Raw genomic sequence first — 23,577 nt, forward strand, 5'->3', positions numbered from 1 at the left:
TGAACAAAGTGTGGTTTCCATATGAAGACACCTGAAGGGAACAGCCATTTGTACCAGAAAGATTTTTCCCCAGTTGAGGGTTGAGGAGATATATAGTACATCCATTCAACAAAGGAATGTTTGTTGCAAGTGCTAAAATTCTGTGAGCAGTTCTCCCCTTTGCTGAGAGAAGTGGGCTAAATTAATGTGGTATTTGTTTTCTACCCACTGGGTTAGAATGGTGATGAGGAAGGGGAGAGCCATTTGGAGGATGAGAGCTGTGGGGACCCACAAAGGCATTCGTTTGCCAGGTCTTGCTTTTATTCCCTAGTCCCCACAGTATCATGGATCTAAAACATAGAATGCCATGCCCTCAGCACCACACCGTGTTTGACTTGGATGATCGTACACATTATCCAGACTAACCCCACCCCAGGTCCGTTTTACAGATCAACTGAGTGTGAGAGAGGACCAGAGTGTTGGCCAACGTCCCACAGAAAGTGGCAGCATCAAGCTTTCCAGATTGCCAGTGTTCTTTCTATATTTACTCATTTGTTCTCCATCATGTTTTCATCCATGTGGGATGGCCAAACTGGGGACAAAACTCAAAACACTAGCATTAAAACAAGTAGGCATGTTTTTAAACATCTCACCTGAAGCCATGTTAACTATCACAACTTGTCCAGATTTACTTTGGAAAGGGCTATAAATCATATATTGGAAATGAGATGGGCATAGATTGGACGACACTGGGGTGTGTTCCCAGACAGGGTCCATTCTTTGCAATGGAGGGCGATGGGAGGCCATGAAAGCCAAGGGGAGTGATGCTCTGGGGGAAATGCTGCCACGCAGCCTCCTCTACCTCCCTGCTTTCTCCCTCCTCCCCTCTCCCCATCGCCTCCCTGCTGCTCTCTGTCTGCACCGCCACTGTACACTGGCACTGACGACTGCTGAGGAAAAGGGAGGTGGACATATTCAGGTGACCTCCATAACGGTGTCCTTTCAGACTAAGTACTCATCGAGGCAAAAGGAAAAGAACTAGTAAAATTCATAAACTGAAAACTGGGAAAATCTTCATCTTGAATGCAGACATGGGTTAAAATCTTCCCTCAGCCATTGGCATATATGGTTTTACAACAATGTAATCATACCTTATAGATTACTCTGCAACTGATTGTCATTTTAATGTAACATAAACATCTTTCCAGGTCAGTATGTAGTATCCATCTATCAATCAAAAATTAGTTTTTAAAATAGATGCTAAATATTCCACCGTCTGGATATACTGTAATCAACTCACTGTTCCCAATTCATGGATGGTCAGTGTTTATTGCAAAAAATGCAAATAAAGTGCCTGGCTCCGTGTCTGTGGGACAGTAAAACCAACGTCAGAGGTTCCCTGTCTTCCTTAGGCTACTGGTGCCTTCATAGCTATTCACAGCCGGAAAGGGAATTAGAAGCTAAAGTTATCAACAAGTTCAAGCTATTAGCGAAGACCCACTAATCATCCTGTACACCTCTCCTTGCTGAGTTCACGGGTGTCCTTGGCTTCTGAATTTGCATTTGACATGAGTCCTTTCCCTACATTTTCTCAAAGGTGATCTCAAAATGTTAAATCTGTCGGGAGCGGCTCTACCAGCAGCAGAATACTCCGGGAGTGGGACAGGGGAAGCAGCGTCTTGCTGAGAAGGCATTTAGAACAGAACGTCACGTGACGCCGGATCAAACCCCAGCTTTAATTAAGAGACGACCGTGGTTTCTATTTTGAAATGGTGATGAGTGCAAGTTGAAGCCCTGGGAATATGCAGATTCTGGAGTTTCAATGCAATAGACAGAGAAACGTGGAGGTTTCCTTCTCTGAAAGAAAATACATTTGTTTTCTTTTATGAACGTCTTCACGTCCTTTCAAGACATACAACTGGTTCCTTCCATTTTCCTTTGCCGCGTTGGCTTGCGTCTCCAATCAGTCCCTTGTTGGAAGTCTTTAATCCATCCTACTCTGAGCGTGGACTTTGGGACACTCAGAAATCTGGATTTGTATCCTGGCTACAGCTCCTAAAGAGAAATTCTTAGCCTCTCTGAGCCCTCACTTCATCTAGCATAAAATGGGGGTAACTTGTTTGATCTGGCAGGCGCTGCTGTGCATTAAAGTAACGAACACCAAGTGTGTAATAGTAAGTGTTCAACAAGAGTCCTCGTCATCGTGAGTCAGCAAGTAAATGGAAACATCCTTTCCTTTTGCAGTGTATTAAATAGTGTGTGATATACTGTTGTTAGGGCGTGTTATTTATTTGTTGTCCATCATTGATTTCCATAGATTGCCAATGGAAATTAACCTTTTCTAAGCACTTGGGAGCTAAAATATGCTAATATTGGCCTCATTTTTCAGGAAAGCACTCATGGAATGAAGAACATTGGTGCTTCTTGAGATAGCTGCTGGGGGCTGATGTCTGTAGGTGAGTTTTGTACAGCTGCAACAATCGCCTTGCTTTTTCCCACTGCGGAACACATTTTTAATAACTACTAGCAATAAGGTCATGAGAAGAGTCACTGCTAACATTTAAATACTGTTTGTGGATTAAATGGTAGGATTTTATCAATGTTGGTTTCCTAATTTTGACGGAAGTACTGTAATTATGCAGGAGAGTCCTTGTTTGTAAAAAAATACACACTAATGTATTTAGGGCTATTGGGACATTATAACTGAGACTTAGTATCAAATATGTACATATAGATAGAATGATAAGGCAAATACGGCACAATGTTAACCACAGGGGAATCTAGCGGGAGGATACACAAGATCTTTTAAACTATTCGTGTAACTTTTCTGTTTAAAATTTCAAAATAAGTTAAAAAATAAAGATACATAAAAGTGGTATTTTATCTATTAAGAATTCATTACACTGATTTTTATACTACTAGAAAAATCTCTGCTTAATGATTTCATTATCTCAAGTAAAACTCTTCAAAAAAATAGTTAAAATAAATGTGAAAATTTTTCTTAATGGGCAATATGTGGATATAAAATTCTGCTTAAAAGGTAAAAATGCACAATGTCCTGAATCTTAATCATATCCTTCCTGCAATAGTTTGTCTCCTTGAAAAAAAAAATCACATATATTGATACAGTCTCAAAGTAGCGATGTTGAAAAACCTTGAGAATTTGACCCTGTCCATTTAGGGTAGGTAATTTTTTTCTTGTAACTGATAAAGGATTTATACAATCTCATTAGGTTTATATCCTTTGATATTTAAATATGAAATTTAACCTGAACCATGCCCTATGAGTGATGCTGGAAATTAGAGCATCTTTATGATTTCTAGTATATTCTACTACTTTTAATTATACTTTGTATTAAATAATTTTTTAAGTATTAAAAATCTCCTATGGTAGCAAATGTCTGTAGAAAAGGGGTTTCTTAATCTTTTTTGTTGTTGTTGTTATCTAGAGTCCAGTGGTCATGTCATGTTGGACCAAGACCACAATGTTTTTCTGAAATAATTTACATTTCTCATAAGCTTGGTAAATGAATCTGAAGAGAAATGAAAGCTCTAAAAATATTTAAACAATGACAGCAACAGCACCCTTGGAATAAAAACAGCTTCCCACAGAGATTTGTTTGAAAGACTTCACAAGTTTTGAATGTATAATTTAGTAGTACCTTTTTTCAAAAGTATCACAATTGTGTCTGAAAAAGTAAATACATACAATAAATTGGATATTGAACATGAGAACCAACAAAACTTTAGAAAATGATGTAGGAGGTCCTTATAAATCCTTTGTGGATTCTCCACTGGAGATTATCGTTCAGTGTCAAGATCTGAGTAGGATCCCTGGAATCCATTAACAATGTCACAAAAGCACATACACTTTTGGTTCTCTTCAATTACAGTAAAGAGAGACAGAACTCTCCAAACTTCTATTTTGCGCCTTGAAATCACATGTTGACTTCAAGAATTAAAATGAAATGGGCCTGAGTAATGAAACGAAAAGCACCAAAAAACAGAGCTGTCTGCATGTGTGTATGGCGGTGGGCAGGAGAAAGGGAACAGGAGAGAGGAGAAGCAAAGATACCCCTCACTTCCAGCGAAGTCCTGGGGTTTTAAATTCATTTCAGTAATTTTTGGTATTTTCTCATAAACACAGCTGAGATGGTTAAAGTGAGAGACAAGCAGGAGGGGGAAGGAAACCATTCCCTGATCCCGGCCCAGGTAGGCAGATCTGAAGCTTCCTTCTCTAGTTCCTGTTGCCTCCTCACTTATATATGTCATTCTATCAAATGGCTGAATAAAAAGGGGGGATTGGGGGCGAAACGGAACCACCACCACCAAAGCAAACAAATAATCACCCTCTCAACCACTGAATTACTAACCACCACTTACATCCTTTGACTTAAGTGGTAATCAGTTCATCAATATTTATTTAAAGGAAAATAATAACCTTGTGATACAACTCTAGAAACTTACAACCAAAGAAAAGTACAGAAGGTCACACTTACCCTTTCTCTCCGCCACCGTAACTGGACATGACATAAAACAGAAATCAATCTCTCTCCACATGCTATTGTCCTAAGTAACAGTTTGCCAGGTACCATTCTCAGAGGAGAAAAACTGAACCTCATTCCTAAGCAAAGTGAATGTAAGCTAAGGAACTGAAGCAGCACAACAGTGCAGAAAAAAGTTGAAATCTGTAGCTTCAAATCTCAGAATGTTATGGCTGAGGGACTACAGAATTCATGTAGTTCAACATACTTAGTTTAGTATTGAATGACTGGATTCTATAAGGAGCCTAGACTCATTCATTTAGTATTGGACTCTGCGAGGCCGGTTCCCATTCCATCTCTGTCTCTGACCGACTATTTGGCTCTCAAGCAAATCCTTTCCCTTCTATAGTCCCATTCATTCAGTACTAAAATAAGTGTGTTGAACTAGACAAATTTGATATTCCCTCTCAGCCAAAACATTCTAAGATTTTTAAGCTGTAAATTTCAACCACTTTCCCCTCCACCATGGTTTTTTTTTGCAGAAATTTGTAAGCTGATTGAAAATTCATATGGAAATGCAAGGACACCAGAATAGCAAAACAATCTTGAAAGAGAACAAAGTTGGAGGACACACACATGCCAATTTCAAAACTTAATATAAGGCTACAGTAATCAAGACAATGTGGTACTGATATAAGGATATATAGATCACTGAAATAGAATTGAGAGTCCAAGAACAAATTCATCCATTTATGGGCAACTGATTTGCAACAAAAGTGGCAAGTAAAGTTGATGAAGACATACTCTTCAATAAATGATGCTGGAACAACTGGATATCCACATACAAAAGAATCACATTGGATCCCTACCTCATACCATATATAAAAATTAACTCAAAATGGATCAAAGACTTAAATATAGGAGCTAAAACTCATAGGAAAAAAACAGACATAAATCTTTGTGACCTTAGATGAAGCAATAGTTTCTAAGATATGACACCAATAGCATATGAAACCAAAGAAGGAAAAAAAAAAGATAAATTATACTTAATCAAAATAAAAAACCTTTGTGCTTCAAAGGATACTATCAAGAAAGTGGACAAACACACAGAATGGGAGAAAACATTTGCAAATCATATATCTGATAAAGATTTAGCACCCAGACTATACAAAAAATTCTTACAATTCAAAAAAAGATAAAGAACCCAATTTAAAAATAGGCAAAGGATTTGAACAGACATTTCTCCAAAGAAGATACACAAATGGCCAATAAGTACAGAAAAGATACTCAACATCATTAATCATTAGGGAAATGGAAATCAAAACGATGAGATACTTCTTCACATACATGATGATTGCTAAAATTAAAAAGATGGTGAGTGACAGGTGTTGCTCAGGACATGGAAAAAATGGAACCCTTATACATTGCTGGTGGGGAATGTAAAATGGTGCAGCCACTTTGGAAAACAGTCTGGCAGTTTCTCAAAAGAGTTGCCATATGATCCAACAATTCTACTCTTATATATATACCCAAGAAAACTTAAAACATATGTCCATACAAAAAATTTGTGCACAGTGTCACAGCAGCATTGTTCATAATAGCCAAAAAGTAGAAACCACTCAAATGTCCATCAACTGCTGAATGGAAAAACAAAATGTGTCTATCAATACAACAGAATATTATTCAGCCATAAAAAGGATACCAATACTTGCTACCACATTGATGAATCTTGAAAATATTATGCTAAGTGAACAAAGTCAGACACAGAAGGCCACATATTACATGATTTAATTTTTCTGAAATATCCCTAACAGGCAAATTCATAGAGACAGAGAATAGATGAATTGATTGCCTGGTACTGGGGAAAAGGGAGAATGGGAAGTGACTGCTAATGGGCATGAAGTTTCTTTTCGAGGTGATGAAAGTGTTCTGGAATTAGATAGTGGTGATGGTTGCACACTCTGTAAATATACTAAAACCCAATGAATTGTACATTTTAAAAGAGTGAATTTTACGGTATGCAAATTGTATCTCAATTTTTTTTAAAAAAAGGCAAATGACCCTTAGAAAATCGATTTCCTCACTTCTGTCTCAGAACACCTACTCATTCATAAAAATATAGAAAAGTCTGCTATGATATTTGACATTTATAATCCCACTACAATAAATACAAAAGGAAGTTTATTTTTAACCTACTTATTTATAGAGATCAGCTGATGGTCCACTTGTATTTATTTTGCTTCTAAACAGTAAAGATATGGAAGTTCCTCTGAGTTCATGATTTATCTCATAGTTCTTTTTAAAATTTTTATTTTTCTTAAGTAGCTGAGGCTAAACAAATACCTTCATTTTAGAAATCTTAGTAATATTGTCATCTAGAACAGGTAAAAAGTATTACTCCTGCAATGATATTAGCACAACCATCTTCGAGCAGTACTTTAAAATTTAATTCCTGTTCATAGGACAATAAAAAGGCTAGGCAGAAAACAATTTTTCATTATCAGTATTGCAGTGTAATAAGTATAACCAAATGCTTTAAGCCATGAAACAAATGCAGACTTTCTTCTCCCTGGAAAATAAATAGAATTTTAGGCTTACGCTATTCAGTAATAAGAGTTTAAGTGAATTTTTTCCAGAGTTCTGCAAAGAAAACATACTCTGTATCTCCATCTTCTGTAACTTTTGTATGTTTTGTATAACATTGTATATCTGGTTTTCAGTATCAGAAGACTGTAAACTTTGCATTAGCGCTATAATCCACAAGAAAAGCTTTGTAAGCATTTGAAATAGAATGAAATATTAATTCTAGTCTGATATCACTGGGTTGTACTGTATACACATAGTTCCATAGAAGTTACATAGGAAGTCTGATCCTTCTAAAAACGCTAAGTGTAAAGAGGAGGGCTTAAATACTTAAGAAACAAACATCAAAGTCTGCCATAATTAAGCTACATTTTTAAAAAGTATCAACAGATTATAATAGGGTGACATGATTTTCATTTTTAAGATCAATGAAAATTGCATATATTCAGTTTTTACTCTTACATACAAGTGGTTTATACAATATCAGGGCTGCCAGCCCTAAGAAAGATGTGACTACAGAAAGGATGACCTGATCCAACCAACCTCAGTATTATTTCTGTAGTAATGTGTATAAATCCCTACCACTGCTTGGGCTACCTCAGGAGAGAGCAAGCCTAAGAGATGAAAACATTCACACCTTTTAATTAGATTATACTCTTACCTTATAAAAATGTGAGGGTCAACATTTATTTCCTTGAAAACAGAGCACTAAACAGTTTTTAATACAGTAACCTAACTGACAGTTAAGATGTGTCTAAAATGTATGCAGAACTCTTAAGACTACAACACACCAGGGAGTTCTTTTGAATTATAATATGTGTATTCAAACGATGGTGTTCTAATTCACACTGAACAACAAAATCTTAATAAAACAAGAGATGGGAGAAATAAAAATTGATTTCTGAACCAAATGTGTACAAGCTCGCACTAGAGTGCATCAACACTGGGCAATCCAGGCTGGGGGTAAAATGCTCCATGTGAACACAACTGCATATTAGAATTCAAAAGAAGAAAAAGCTTTGATCAGTTTTTTTCTAATAGCGCATCGTTTCTAAATAATTCTCACTTTGTATTCCAGAAAATGTAAGAAATGGTTTGCAAGAACGCATGCAAATATGTTTCTCTAAGGCCAGGAACTGGTTTGCTAAGTTGCATTGTTTTATTCAAGTAAAAAGCCCTTCTAGAATAAGGGGTCTGTAAAGAAAACCAATCAGTCCACTCTCAGGCCTGCACATGTGTTAGGATCTCTATCACTCAAAGCCAAAAGGTAGAATGCTCACGTAAGCATTAACAAAAGGGTCTCTATTTACATTTTTAAAAATCTAATGCGTGTTAAGTTTTTCTCGCAGATTCTTTTTATATATTACCCAAAAAAAAAAAAAGCGCAAAAGTTTAGAACAAGAATCCTTTTTTTCTTAGAAAGGTCGAACAGATAGTTCTTGACATCATGTCCTTTATACAATGGCATACTGTTCATATAAAAGGTCTCTTATCCTATAAAAATCTTGACAAAGGCAGCCTTCTAATCCAATGCGTCCAGTTTCTGTCTAGAAATCAAGTAAAACAAAAAAGTTCTTTAGTACATTTTCTATCGATTAATATGCAGACATAATAACCAAAATCTATTAACTACATTACTTTATGATAAGGTCAGGGAATGGGTTGTTCTGATGCATGGAATATGGATATAACGTTCAAGTCATGAATTTTACATAGACATATAAATGTCAGAGAATTCAAATACAAATTTACAATAAAATTATATATCACGTCTTTGAGTCACTTTTATAAGTCTTCAAGGTCATCATTATGAATATAATTACTGATTTCCAGTTCTGTGAAATTACCAATCAAGAACTACAGAATTCAAAATGACACAACCTCAGAAGCATTTGTTCAGTTCAACTCTTAGTGAACACACTTACTCTTCGGACGGCTACTTGATTGTTGCAAACAAGTACACCTCCTACAAATTCGGCTTGAATCCCCTCCCGTAAAAGAACTTGTTTGAAGTCTGATAGTCTTGGTTCGTTCATAAAAACTGACTGATGTCCAGGAACCTTAGATAAGGTTAAAAGGGAAAGAATAACTTCAAATAGAATACCAGGCACGTAGTTGTACTGAATAAAGTGCAGTAACACATGATGTTTAAGACATTTTCTATTATTCCCTGAAGTCCTTTGACAGATCATTTCAAGACTGTAAATCACATTCCAACTTGTTCCGAATTTTACCTCATTATTTAACATTAAAAAGCCCTTCACATCTCTGAATGTTTCACAATCAATTTTATTAGTCATGCCTCATAATAAGAGAGAGGCATTTGGCAATGCTATGCTCTTCACTCACCCACCTGCCTAACGGGTCAACTAGAGTGCCAGTAGGCAGAGCTGAACCAAAACTTTTTTTTGGTTCAGATCCTAGTCCTTTGCTTAGCTCAGAGGATAATTTTCTCCTGATCCCACTCCACTTTCCCTCCTCCCTCCGAGCAAATGCAGTGGATGCTATGGGTTTTAGAATCAGAGGGGCAAGTGGTTCAAACAAATGCTGCTACTCTGAAATTGCTTTGAAGACTGCTGGCCTTAGTACAGAGAGAAAAAGATTCTAACTCCTCCTCCCAATTCCAGGAGTAGTACTAGAAGGGAATCCAATGACAGAGGCTGTCTCTCTAGTCTTATTGCCTGGAAGGTCTACACTTGACCTACATATGGGACTCTTATAGTTTTAATATTGTTATACATTAATGACCTAAAACCCTTGCTAATTAAGTAGATGGCTCTTGAGAACATGCCAGTACTAGACTAGAATTATATCTATACTTAAAAGATTTCTAACGATAGGTGATTTGAACTGAATTGACAGCAAACACAGACTGGAGTGCAGCAGTATGACATACTTAGAAAACGATAAATCTCCCGATTAGAAGCAAGCAGGTGATCCTCACAATCATCAAACTTAATATTTAAAAATCCATACTGAAAAAACAAGTCAATTAAAAAATCATACAAAAAAACACAATGAAACAATTGTGTATCTTATAAGAAGATCTCCTAAGGTTTCCTTTAAGTTGTTATTCCCTAGCCGTACAGGATACACACGCACACACAGAAACATAACTTTGAGTAATCTTTTTAAAAACTCCAACATCAGTCTACATGTGACACATATTTGAAATGGTTAAAAACGTAAAAGGAAAATTCAAAGGATGACAAATTAAGGAAAAGAGAGAAGCAGCACACGCTTTCTTACCTCATTCGGCGGCAAGGGTTCCAAAGTAGGAATGATCTCACTCTCTTCACCTGTTTCTTTCTCATCATCTCCAAACAGACTTTTCATGGCCTTCTGTTGTGCTATCACGCTAGAATCTGAAGGGGCGTCCACTTGCATTTCTGAGTCTTCTCCATCATCCTTTAGTTCTCCTTCTTCTAAAATAACTCCTGTGTCCACTTTGGAAACTCTCATGTCTAAGACACCATCTATCCAAGCTAATTCCGCATCTTTTGCCTTACAGAACTGAAGGGAGCTAACAAGTGAGTCTTTTAATCTCACCTAGAGATGCAAAGCGGAGAAAGAGAAAGAAAACCCACAGAGTATAAATTAACTAATATAACCCATTAGTATCATTTTCTAACTCTGGTAATATGCACATATTAAAATTTGAAACTCCTTCACTCATCTGATCTTCATCATGACTGGTAATGACCTAACGGCCTGTAAGATCACTGGGCCGCTGTCTCCTTTCCAAAGTGAAGGTTCTTACCCCTGCCTGCACACTGGGGTAACATGGCAATTTGAAAAAAAAAAAATGTATCACTGCCCGGGCCCCACCTCCAGTGGTTCCCATATATATAACTAGTGAGATGACCAGAGCACTGACACCTGACTCCCTGACGCTCCCCAGATCATGCGCACGTGCAGTTGAGGTTGAAAACCACTGAGAAGTTCCCCTCTCTAATACCTGATGCTACTTGAGGAGCACTGAGTTCCTTATAGTTTTCTAAATACACCATGTAGTTTCACACCTTCATATTCTTGGAACGCTCTTTCCTTTGCTCTGCCCAGAATGACTTTTCTGCCCAAATCCTAATCCATTTTTCCCAAACAAATACAGACAACACTTCTGCCTTAACTGACACCATCTCTCACTGACAAATAAGAGGTGATCAATCTCTCCTCTATTCCTGTTTTCTGTGCCTACCTCCATTTTTTATTCAAATAGGAGAACCCTGACATCTGTGAATTTTTATAAAACCTTAGAATTCTTGAACACTCACCCTTCCCTCACCTGATTGCTTTTGCAAATGCTGTTTCCTCTGCCTTCCTCGCTCTTTCCTATTCTACATACAACCCTGCCAACCCAGCTGAATATCCTGTAAGATTCAGCTTAGTTATCATCACTTCCTCCGGGAAATCTTTTTGAAACCTCCAAATTTGGGCTGGGGTCTTCCTCTATACTCTCGTAGCATCCTGTACTTTCTCTATCAGAGGTGTAACAGTGTGATAAATACTATTTCCCTGTATAAGCCCCACAGACTATAAGATCTGCTAGGGCAGGGGACCACGTCTGTCTCACCACTGCATTCCTAATGTATGTGTCCCTATCTGCGACAGAAAGCACCTACTTCTGTGTGGCTCAGATGCCCCCATATTTACCTGGTAGATGTGAGTCTCACTAGTGGCGTCCACGGTTTCATGGAGCTTTGGCATGTACACTTTAATATCTTTCCCGCCAAAAGCGCGGCAGCACTCTGCAAGATCCTGACTGGCCTCTGGTGGCCCGTGGACAATGATCAACTGTCGTGGTTTCATCTGATTAATGATCTTTTTAATGGAATCCCCATCGGAGCGTCCTTCATAGTCTATGTAAGTAACCCTAGCTCTGTAATAGACGTGATTATTCAAGCTTACTTTTCTGAACCCAAAAAAACATAATGGGAAATATTTTATTTCATCACATCAAAATTAAAGATTTTCATAAATGAAGTCGATGATGAGCAACTCTTATAACACAATGGGAGACGACATTTATTTGCATTGTCTAAAACCAACCAGATAATACCCAGAATATATATCCAGTGAACCTGTGCAAATAAAATCTAACAAAAAGGCAGCAATCCCTAGAGAAAACTGCTCGAAGGACATACACATAGACTTTACAGAACAACCAACAAAGACGGTAACCAGCATTTGAAGAGATAATCAAACTCAATAAGAATCACAGTAAAACAAATTTAAACAATACCGATACATTATTTTACACTGATTGGACTAGAAAACATTAAAGAGTTTACTAGAGAACATCAAATGTTGGTGAGAAAACAGAGACGAAGGAAGCCTCCTGGCTCTGCTAGTGAAATATAAACTGGTGCAGCCCTTCTGGAGAGAATTTTGTGATACTGTTAATACGCATTATTTAGACCTTAGCTATAGCCAAGAATATATACTAAGTGATATCACTAGACAAATAGTTTTGAAAAATTCCAAAATGATGATTTACTAATGTTATTAACCATACCAAGTAGAAAAGGAAAAAAAGGTTTCTTAACTACTTCAGATCAAAATAGTATTTTTAAGATATAAGCCAGTAGAGGTGGCTAAATCAAGGAGTATATTTTATGAAGCAAGCACTTAGGAAAATTAAACTTGTGAACTGTGTAACATCTCCTGCTACTAGACATACTGAAAAGGCCAAAAAGCACGTTTCTTCATGTAAGTGTACAATATAATGTTTAACCCTCTCCTCACCGCCAGTTCAATTACTTTGGCATTCAAACAGTATTAATGAAGAGAAAATCCCACCATACTTCACAATTCTTTACATGGAAGAAATTAAATTTTAAAAGGACAAACTCACTAGAGGATATTCAGAAATTTCACATTTGAAACAATTTAAATTATGTAATTCAAGTACTTGAAATTTCATGTATTTTGAAAACGCAATGAAAGCACTTACTTTATTTCAATAGACTCGGTCATGGAAATGCACTTCGTGGGCACATCAGATAAATCCTGATCCATGGGCTCATCTCCGTTTGTCAAGCCAGATTCTAATTTGCTTTTTTCTTCTTCAGTGGCTTGAAGTTCTGGCACTAAGAAATCCTCTGGTCTAAATAATAAGTCTCGGATTATAAGCAGTAACAAGCAAGCTAATATTATGTAGAACTAGTAGATTGCCTAATTTGTAGACCCCTTACCTATCTCAAGATTTAAATACACATTTGATCCAAAGCGAATGCAACTTCATTGTATCAATGACAGATGACGGCATATATGCCCTTCATGACAGTCAGGTAGCTCTTTAAACACATCCTGCGGGCCAGTGAAAGGGCCCAGACACATCATTAGAAGGTCTTATGATCTATTATAAGACCTATTATAAGATCTATTATAACCTGGCCCTGCATTTGTTTCAATAATTCTTTTTCTCAGTTTCTGTGGTTTGCTTTGCCAACTCCCAATTCTTACAAATCTCAGGCCTCCTTTGATTTCCTTAAGACCCCCAGTTATTCCATACCTGCCCAAAGAAAGCAGATAACTCTCCATTTGCACATTACCAAGACTGAGATACAAAACCATTAGCTACCTCAAAGCCTTAATCTTTATTTCAACAAACTATTAACACATCTATCTTCCCATTTTTACTTATAATATCAGAGAGAGTTGTATGTTAAAATTAAAAAACAAATTTAAAAACTTTGCTTTCTCTAACCTCCTCTAATGGCCTATGCTGCACCCCAAATCCACTCACACGCCTCTCTGAGAATCCCAGCCTCTGTTACCCAACACCCAGATTGTTGAAGCAGCAGCTTAGTCCCTGGAGTCCAATATCTCCAACTGTAATCCACATAATAGCAGCAGCAGTAGCAACCACTTAAAGTGCAATTACTATGAGTCAGGTTCTATGCTAAGTGCTTTAAAAACACAACCTCATTTAATTCTTACCCCATTTTTCAGATAACGACATTGAAACTAAAGAGCACTGTACATATATGCTAAACAGATTGGCCACTAATTAAGTGGTATGGTAAGCAAACTCATCAATGCTTTTAGATTGTTATTTTTCCTCTCTACAATTTTAGAGGGCCAAGTAGAGAGTGGAATTTTCCTAATTAAATCCAAGAGTGACCTAAGTCCACTATTTGCTCAAGCTAGCATGATGAAAGCACAAAGAAAGTACAACAGAGGGACCTGACTGCTGGGGTAGCAAGAAGAAACAGGACAAGTTTCCAATAGTTTGTGAGGCCGGATTCCCACCTGGGGTGGGGAGGTGGAACCAGGCAGAAGGAAAAGCATAGGCAAAGGCATAACATGAAAAAGCTGAGCAGGAAGAAACTGAGAAGGCTGGTACCACCAGAGAGAAGAACGCACACTGACGTAACAGAAGTATACAGAAACATAACAGAGAAGTAGGGAGAAACCAGGTCGTGAAAGACACCATGTGCTATGCTAAGGCATTTGACATTTACCTAAAAGAGGCAGGAACCCTCAAGATCTTTATACAGGGTAGTGATGTTTTAGAATTTGAGATTAGAACATGTGATTTCAGCTGTTTTACTAAAGTGGGTATAGATTTTATAGTTTTTTCCATGGTTCTATCCATGCTATCTCGTATTACTCTTGTAACCCGTTTCCCAAACTTAACCACCCATCAAAGTTCTTCCTACCCTACATCTCTCTCCAATGCACATCGCTTATCTCTTTTTAAGTGGGAAAAAACATCCTGATCATCCTTTTAAACCTTTCACATACTAATACAACTACCAGCTTTCCTTTAACATTAATTCGCTAGATGTTCCTTAACCTGTCAAGTTTTACGTTTCAAACTACAAGTCTCCTACATCCTTCAAGTCGAGGGCCTCAGAAACTAACAAAGTCCATGATGACCAGAAAGACCAAATGCACCAAGCTCAAATGATAACACCGTTAATACCTCTAATCTGTAAGAAAGAAAAGCTTGTTATGTTCACATACTTGATAATTTCTCCATATTCATCCCATTTAATTCTTTCTTCTGGGGCAGGAAACATAGGATAGGACTTTTTAGCCTGTTTGAAGAAACTTCCTTTACGACTGCCTTCACCTTTCATCATCAGGTCGTGCTTTGTCTTATGAGCCGATGGCTGATCAATATCTTCCTCAGCATCACTCTCATCACTGGAATCTATATCGGTCCTGGGATAATTTGGGGACAGATAAAGGTCACAGAGTCCCCAAAAGATTTAGAATTAATGTTATAAAATTACTTTTGAATACTGAATACTAATTGAAGTATGAAATAATTAGCAATATTAATGGGTTGGTATTTTGTAAGATATACTATTAACTGCCAGTTAATAAATACTTGTTAATATTAGCACTGAAAGAATTTGGTATTCAGGCATCATTTGCAAGTATAATGAAAGCAATTAAGTTAAAAGACAAGTTAAATATTTTCAGTTAAACGTTTTTGTCTTAGAAATCAGTTCTACTCAAATTGCATATATAAATTAATAATCTGTCTGAAAATAACTTACTCTTTTGACTGCTCAAGTTTTTTAGCAGCTTCTTTCTTTAATTTCTCTTTTTCCAAGTATTCTTCAAGTTCTTTCCCTTCAAGCTTCACACGTTTCCTCAACTAAAGAGAAACAGCAGACGAAAGAAAATATCAGTATTAGCAGCTTTAAAGCAGTGGGGTGTGACATATATCACATCTCTGAATTGATTCATCATCTTTAAATTTTCCTCTGAAATTATTCAAATTTCCATTACGTGCACTTACCGATCCTACTTAGATTAATACTAAAATTGATCTGTCACATTTCTAGAACGGGTTTAATATAAACCAAACTGGTTAAAAAAATCACCAATCAGAAAAAGAAAATACTGATAAATATTTTTATAATTTGGTAGGTGAGGCCTACACATGACATAAAACCCAAAAGCCATACAGGAAAAGATAAATATGGCAACATGAAAAAAAATTGCTTTGACATTTTAAATATTTTAAAATTAAAAGAAACTGAAAAAATTATTTGCAGCCCTATATGATTATCAGAAACTACTTTTTCCTAAGACCGCTTCTAAATCAGTTAAGAAAAAGATGATCAACACACCAAAAAGGACTACACACACACACACACACACACACACACACACACACACACAGAGGGTGCAAAAAAAAAACGTATACACATTTTAAGAAAGGAAAAAACTGTATTAAAATTGTAATACTCAATATATACCCATAATAAAAGATAAATACAAGTCACGTTTGACTTCTGCAATTACAAGAGGTGCTCAAAGTGGTTACCATCAGTGTAATTTTAATACAGTTTTTTCCTTTCTTAAAATGCGTTTACATTTTTTTGTCACCCTCTGTGTATGTGTGTGTGTATATATAATATATAAATATATAAAAGTACTTTACAAAATAAAAACAAATAACTAATAACCACGAAGACATGTTTCATTTCATTAATGATTTTTGAAAAATGCAAAATTTTAAAAATGCAATGCCAGTTTTTAATCTGTGAGATTGGCAACGCTAACTACTATATGGGAAAAAGGGTACCTTCATACACTGTCTATGGGAAAATTAGCACAACTGTGTTAGAAGGCGATTTGCCAACATCTGAGAGTAAAAATGCGCTTGTCATTTAACACAGCATTTCTATTTGTACGAATTTATCCTGCTGAAACAATCACACAAACGTGAAAAAAAATACACTGAAACAACATCTCTGATAAAAAAAACTCTACACAACTTTAAAAATCCATCAACACAGAATGGTTAAATCAGTAGTTCTCAAATTTTTTGATATCGGGATTGCCTTGGACTCTTAAAAATGACTGCAAACCCCCAAAAGCTTTTGCTTTTAATATTTTTAAAATAAAACATAATTGACATGTAACATTTTATTAATTTAGGTGTACAGGGCTTCTTGTTTTTTGTAGGTTATATTTGTCAATATTTACCACATTAGAAATTAAAACTGAAAATTTTTTTAAATATCAATCTGTTCATTAAAAAAGAATAAAACCACTACAGGTTAATAATAATATCATATTTTTACAAAAGATAATTGTATTTTCCAGAGCAAACAAAAATTGGCAGGAAATATATTATTTTACATTTTTGCAAATCTGTTTAAATGTCTAGCTCAACAGCAGACAGCTAGATTCCCACATCTGCTTCTGCATTCAATCTTTTGTAATATGGTGGTTTTGTTAAAGTATATAAAGAAAATCCAGCCTCAAACCGATGTATAATTAGAAAAGGAAAAATATTTAAATATGAATATTTTTCTGAAGAATAATTCTTTTTATGAATATTCTTCTTCATATTACATTAAAACTCAAAAAGTGGTAGTTTCTTAAAGGTTAGTTGTAATGTAGAATCTGAAACCATACCAATAACTTTTCATACTCTGTTATATGAAAATTTACTGATTTATTTTGCACTTTGAATGGATCTTTTATTCATGCATAATTTTGTAACATCATGCATTGGTTATGTGGAAAATATTAGATCACCAAGTTACATAGATCTTACAAATGTTGACAATATTTGAAAAAATCCCATTTGCAAATATCACCACCAATCTCATCAGAAAAATCTTTTACGTTTAAGCTGTCAATTTCACAGTGATCAGTGTAAGTCTTCTAAAATTCTAATTTTCACTTGAAAGTTTGAACTTTATCAAATTTAAACAATAAATGCTATCAATCATTTTCCTTAAGGTGACCAGCTCAATTTATTCATTTTTGAGAAAATATCTGCTAATTATCCAAGTCTGAATAATCATTGTCATTATTTTAGTAAAAATGGTGTTCCAAGGAAAAAGTGGCTAGTTCAACTCACAGCTCAAACAATTATACAAGTGGTTTTCTTCAAGACAACCACTATACTTTAGTATGCAACACAAGTGCTTTATACATACTTCCCATCGTTACCCAGATTACTAAAGAAATCTTTTACTGAAGAATTTAGCAAAATTAATAACTTTTACTGCTTCATCAAGGACATTCATAAGTGAAACTGACTTTTTTTAAACAAATGTGTGGAAATGAAAAATGCAGTGACCACTAGTACAGTTTGTGCCACTGCCTTGATTTATGCTAAGGTACCAGCCCTTTACCTACCATTGCTTTTACTCATCAGTATAATACATGTAGAACAGTGAAAAGACAAACAATACCTTAATATTATTATGAAAAATAATTTTGACCTTGTGGACTAACTGAAAGGGTCTCAGGGACACCCCGGGACCCCCACACCATATTTTTGAGAACCACTGTATTAAATAACGACAATACATATATACAAGGTATTATTATAACATTAAAAATAACTCATTTATTCAAAAACATTTGAATGTTTATAATATACCAAGTAATATGTAAGGTAAATTTGTATCTACTTACACTGTTCAAGATTCAAATGAAAACAGCTAGTTTCAGAGTATGTGGATAATTTGGTCCAATTTCTTTTTTAAAGAAGCATATAGATATTGTATGTGAATAGAAAAAACTGAGGTCATACATGCTTCAAAAATGTCAACAGTCATGAAAACTAAATGCAATGTATAACCCTGGATGGGATCCCGAACACAAAAGGAAAGGGTAACCAGAAAGGACGGTGTTGGGGCAGCAGTTAGCAAAAGGTGAGCGGGGTCAGTGGATGAATTGGTAGCACGATATCAATGCTTAGTTCCTTAATTCAATGGATTACTACGGTTTTGCAGGGGAGCGTCCTTGTTTTTAGGTAATGGACACCCCTGTGTTGACAGGGTGGTACATCCGCAGTTTCAAATAGTTCCAAAAAAACTAATATTGTGTCTATGTGTATATAACAGAAGTAATAAGGTAAATCCAGTAAAATGTTGATAGTTGGGGAATCTGGGTATACTATTTTTAGAACTGTTCTGTTAACTTTGAAATCATTTCAAAATAAAAAGTAACAAAAAAATTAAGCCCAAATCAAGTGATTCTACAGTATAGGAGGAAGGAGTGAGACACATTTCTATTGGGCATCCCACATATGCCTAGTCGCTTCCTTGAAAATAAGTTTCGTTTAGAAAGGGGCATTATTTTGCTTTATGATACACTACTGGGAACTGAAACAGATGCCTGTCTTCCCCCAAAATACATTTTACCAGAACATTTACCACATAATTTAGTTTACGCCTGTTGCTGTAATAAATTATTTTTCATTTAAGATATCTGAAATTAATGGCTATATTCAGAAACAGATTTCTAGCATAATCAACCCTAAGATATTTTTTCCTACTCCTTCACTGTATTACCTCCAAGTTATTCCTTTTCTTAATCAAATCTATTCCAATTTATTAAGCCTTATTCATTTACTATCCTTGCTCTTTCTAAATGAGTCTAAGACTTGACTCAGGAGAGCAATACATGTACATGAAAAAAATATCATACATAGTAAAGTCTTGTCTAATATGATCAGAAATCTGGTTTACTACATATTCACTAATTCGGTCATTCCTGAATCCGACCAACACACTGCTGGAGGAACTTCAATGTACTCTGTGTGCTAGGGATTTAAAAGAAAACAAGATCTCTTTTCTCATGAAACTTGTATTCTCGTTGGTAGTGGGCAGAGCAAGACAACAAACAAGGAAAATATCAGATGGTAATGAGTGCTAGGAAAAATAACAACTAAAGGTGATGGGTTGGCAGCTGCGTAGTTAGATTGGTAGTCAGAGAAGGCCGACCTGAGCAGGTGACCTTTGAACTGAGACGTGAATGACAAGGCACCAGACAAGGGCAAAGCTGGGAAAGGACACGCCAGGCAGGAGAAACACCTAGTGCAAAGATTCTGATGCAGTGTAGCAATGCAGAACATAGAGAGAGAGGAATGCGCGAAGGTCAGAAAGGTGGTTAGAAATCAGATCATGTGGGTCTTCAAAGCCTGGGGAAGGAGTGTGGATTTCATTCAAAGAGCAGAAAGAAGCCGTGGAGGGTTTCAGCAAGGGAGTGACATGAAATGAATGTTTAAAAGACGCCTTTGGGAGCTGTTGTTCAATGGGCCTAGAGTTTCAGTTTCGCACGATGAAAAGTGCTCGAGAGCTTCTGTACAACAGTGTGCCCACCGGTAATACTGTTGCGCTGAACCCTGAGAAATGGTTAAATGGTAAACTTTGTGATGTGGTTTTTACCACAATAAAGAGAGAGAGACAGAGAAAGACCGAGATCTCTTTGGCTGCTATGAGAAGAAAGGATTATGAGAGTATAAAAGTAAAAATAGAGAAACCAGTTAGGAAACTACTGCACAGGAAACTACTGCACAGGAAACTACTGGCAAAACCATTTAGGACGGGCTAGGATGCTGGCCGGGATGATGGCAGTGGAGCTGGAGAAAGGTAGGCAGGCTGGATCTGGAGGTTAAGCCAATAGGACTCGCGGCTAGATTATGGGTGTTGAGAGAAAAGTAAGGAATTGGAAGTAAGTTTCTGCTCTTCTGTGTCCCTTGGAAGGGACAGGGAAGATCAGAAAGGGGGCGCCTGGGGTACTGCTAGTATTCTATTTCTTGATCTAGATACAGGCTAGAGAAGCAGATTCAATTTGTGAAGTCATCACAGTGTATGCTTACAATATGCACACTTTTCAGTGTATATTACACTTCAATGAACATTTTTTTTTTTACATTAAAAGTTTTATTGTTAGGAATTGGCTTAAATGATTATGAGGGCTGGCTAGGCAAGTTGGAAATCCCTAACCAGGCCATCAGGAAGGGCAGAATGGAACTCTCAGGCATGGGCTGAAGCTGCAGTCCACAGGTGGAATTTCTTCAGGATATTTTTAAAATTTCTGTATTTTTGGCTTGAGTCAATAGGTGGAACGTGCTGCTGTTCTCTGAGATAAGGAAGACTCAAAGAAGGGCAAGTTTGGGAGCAGAGGAGGAGACACAGTAAAAATTGTTTTGGATGTGACCAAGTAGAGAAAAAGGGATAGAAAATGGATAGAAAAGGGATAACTACAGAAGAAATATCCCTAATAAGGTAGGAAGGGAAAGAATCCTGAGCGTAAAGTACTCCCTATGAAAAAACCCAAAACCTAACATTTCAAGTTTCAGCTACGAATGTCATTTTCCTTTTTTTCAAACTTAAACCTCTTTTAATACTGTTTTATTAATTTCTCACATGGCATACCAGCCTTAATTGAATTTCTAGTAATGAATATTGCCTCATATAGTATTTCATATCTGATGAAAGTATTTCAAGTATTCAAGTATTTCTGAGTTCTTTCAGCTTTCTAAGCTATTAAATAGCCCCAAAGACAGCATTTTACTTTGGTATGCTTGCTCTGAATCATTCTTCAACAGTCTGCTTTTATAGTGAATCTGGATCAGATTTGTTTTTCTTATGTCCAGTTAGTAACAAACCCTTACTACTCATTCAGCTTTTAACAAACTAAACATTCCTTAAAATGGCTGCTATGAAGACAAAATGAAAAGCAGTCATCTAAAACTTTGCACAACCCCGGCAATTATCAACCCACTCAGTATCAAGTTTTATAAACTTTAAGTTAATGATACTAGTTTTGGGAAAATTGGTAGATTTGATGGATTGGTTATCAGCAAAATGATCTTTTGGAATCTTGACTATTTAACTAATTGTCTTGCTCCTGTAACAGGAGACAAGGCAAAGAATGCAAATGCATGAACAGGTCAGGCAGTCAGTGTGAGGAGATGAGGGAATTCCTGTCTGACGACTCCCGCTTCTCAGTTAAGTTGGAAACAAGGTCACGTGCAATGGGTGATGACTGAGATGGAGTTGTAGGATTTTTGAGAAGAAACAAGATGTGACATTGTCTTACTGGAGTATGAGAACAGGAACAGCACACAGAAGGCTGCGTGCTAGTACTGGGTGCCCTTCTGAGATGTGGGATCATGAAGGTGAAGGAAACCCTGTCCACACAGTAGTGTGTTCAACTCCAGTAACATAACGTTGCTTGGGTATAGGCTCAAATTAAGCAAACGGTTTGACTAAAGTCAAGGCTTTGCTAGCTGAGTACAATAACAGAAAGGGGGGTAAGAGAGCTGAAGGTGTTTGCAAAATGATAATGGACCACGGACTCAAAGTTGGAAGGGCAACGGACAGTAAAAGGGGTGAGGGTCGTGAACTCAAAGTCCCAAGGGGACCGAGACACTGCTGGAGCCATATGGCAGCCATAGAGAAAGCCGGCTGTCAGACCCGAGTGGAATGCCTGGGGCAGAGATGTGGACACTGTTCCGTCAGCACAAGGTTGAGGGCACAACTGAGGGAAGGGATGCTGGGGCGGACTGGAGAAATTCACTAAGAAATAGAGTCAAGAAACGGAGAGGGCCAAGGAACCGCACAGACATGAAAGCTAACATCATCCAGAATGGAGTCCAGAGGACGAGTGGGCAGGAAGGCTGTGAACCAGGGTGCGAAGTCACTGTTGAATGACAGAGAAGGACCAAGAGATGGGTAAATGTCAGGAACAAGGAGGGGTTAGCGTATTGTCAAGTCTGACGCATGAACTACATACAGAGGGAAGAGAAATGGCTTCAAAGCTGCAATATAGACCAAGAACACCTACCCCACCCAAAGCACATGCACCGTGAAAGAGAAAAAAAGAGCATCTACCTGGGAGGGCTACAGGAAAAAGAGTGTCAGTAGGAAACAGCCGGATTCCAATTACAGAAAGGAGAGAGACTGAGAAGACAGTGTAATGTATACACTGTCTGGGTGTGGTTCTAGAGGGTACCATGGAAGGGTTCAAAAATGAGAATTTCCAATTAAGGAGTTCTGACATTTGTGCAATTAAAAGCTCTCCACTGTTATTCTGATAAAAATCCTGAAAAAGTTTCGAGTTTTCTTTTTGGTCACTGATTTTTATACATCACACATACTGTATCCCCAAAACAGTGTTAAGATAAAGTTCACACGCAAGTGCTTACCTCTATTTCTGTAACTTTTTCAGAAGGATTATCAATTAGGAAACGTGCTAAAGTCCCAGGAGTGGTTCTGTAAGTTAGAATGATTGAGTTCTTGGGGTCCTGACACCATTGAATAAAGAGATCCCTAGAAAATCCGCATTCCAAGTCGGGTTGGCTGGCAAGGACCACTTTCGGGCTAGGCACTCGGGCCAAGTCAGAAAGACCATGACACAAAGAGAGGTGGCGAAACTGAAATGGGTTATTTCTTTTGTCTTCAAAACATCTCATCAGTTTATCACTCATCCATTCTACCTAATATAGGGGGAAAGATGACAATAATTAGAAAATGCTATATTATAACTTCAGTGTATTTTACAACAGTCCAGAGGTCAAGTTCTATCTTAAGTCTTGCTCCCCACCACTGGTTGCTTAATTTGTATTATTTTGACAAGCAGCTTATTTTCTGCCTCTGTTCCCCAATAGATCCTGCCACCCCAGCGTTCATCCCTAAAAACCCAATTTTGCATTATGTTTCACTTAGAAGTTACCTTAAATCTATTAAGAAGGCCGTGTGTAGGTTCTAAATGAATATCTTACTCCAGAGATTGCTATTTCAAGGACAGG

General features: G+C 36.9%; 1 protein-coding gene across 2 annotated transcripts in view; it reads right to left on the minus strand.

The window, feature by feature from the left end:
* Window positions 1-4,372: 4,372 nt before the first annotated feature.
* CPSF2 (cleavage and polyadenylation specific factor 2) overlaps window positions 4,373-23,577 on the minus strand; it is a 35,914-nt gene continuing 16,709 nt past the window's right edge. The window contains exons 10-17 of one of the 2 annotated variants that reach the window (XM_074327026.1): window positions 22,975-23,265; window positions 15,560-15,660; window positions 15,018-15,218; window positions 13,000-13,152; window positions 11,700-11,925; window positions 10,296-10,595; window positions 8,972-9,106; window positions 4,373-8,593 (exon numbers count right to left, since the gene is read on the minus strand). In XM_074327026.1, the coding sequence (XP_074183127.1) occupies window positions 8,501-8,593; window positions 8,972-9,106; window positions 10,296-10,595; window positions 11,700-11,925; window positions 13,000-13,152; window positions 15,018-15,218; window positions 15,560-15,660; window positions 22,975-23,265 (1,500 nt within the window). In that variant the 3' untranslated portion in view covers window positions 4,373-8,500. The remainder of the gene's footprint in view (window positions 8,594-8,971; window positions 9,107-10,295; window positions 10,596-11,699; window positions 11,926-12,999; window positions 13,153-15,017; window positions 15,219-15,559; window positions 15,661-22,974; window positions 23,266-23,577) is intronic. The other variant, XM_019745310.2, reaches the window with a different exon arrangement.

This window comes from Rhinolophus sinicus, linkage group LG03, assembly GCF_036562045.2.
Source record: "Rhinolophus sinicus isolate RSC01 linkage group LG03, ASM3656204v1, whole genome shotgun sequence".
Taxonomy (NCBI): Eukaryota; Metazoa; Chordata; class Mammalia; order Chiroptera; family Rhinolophidae; genus Rhinolophus; species Rhinolophus sinicus.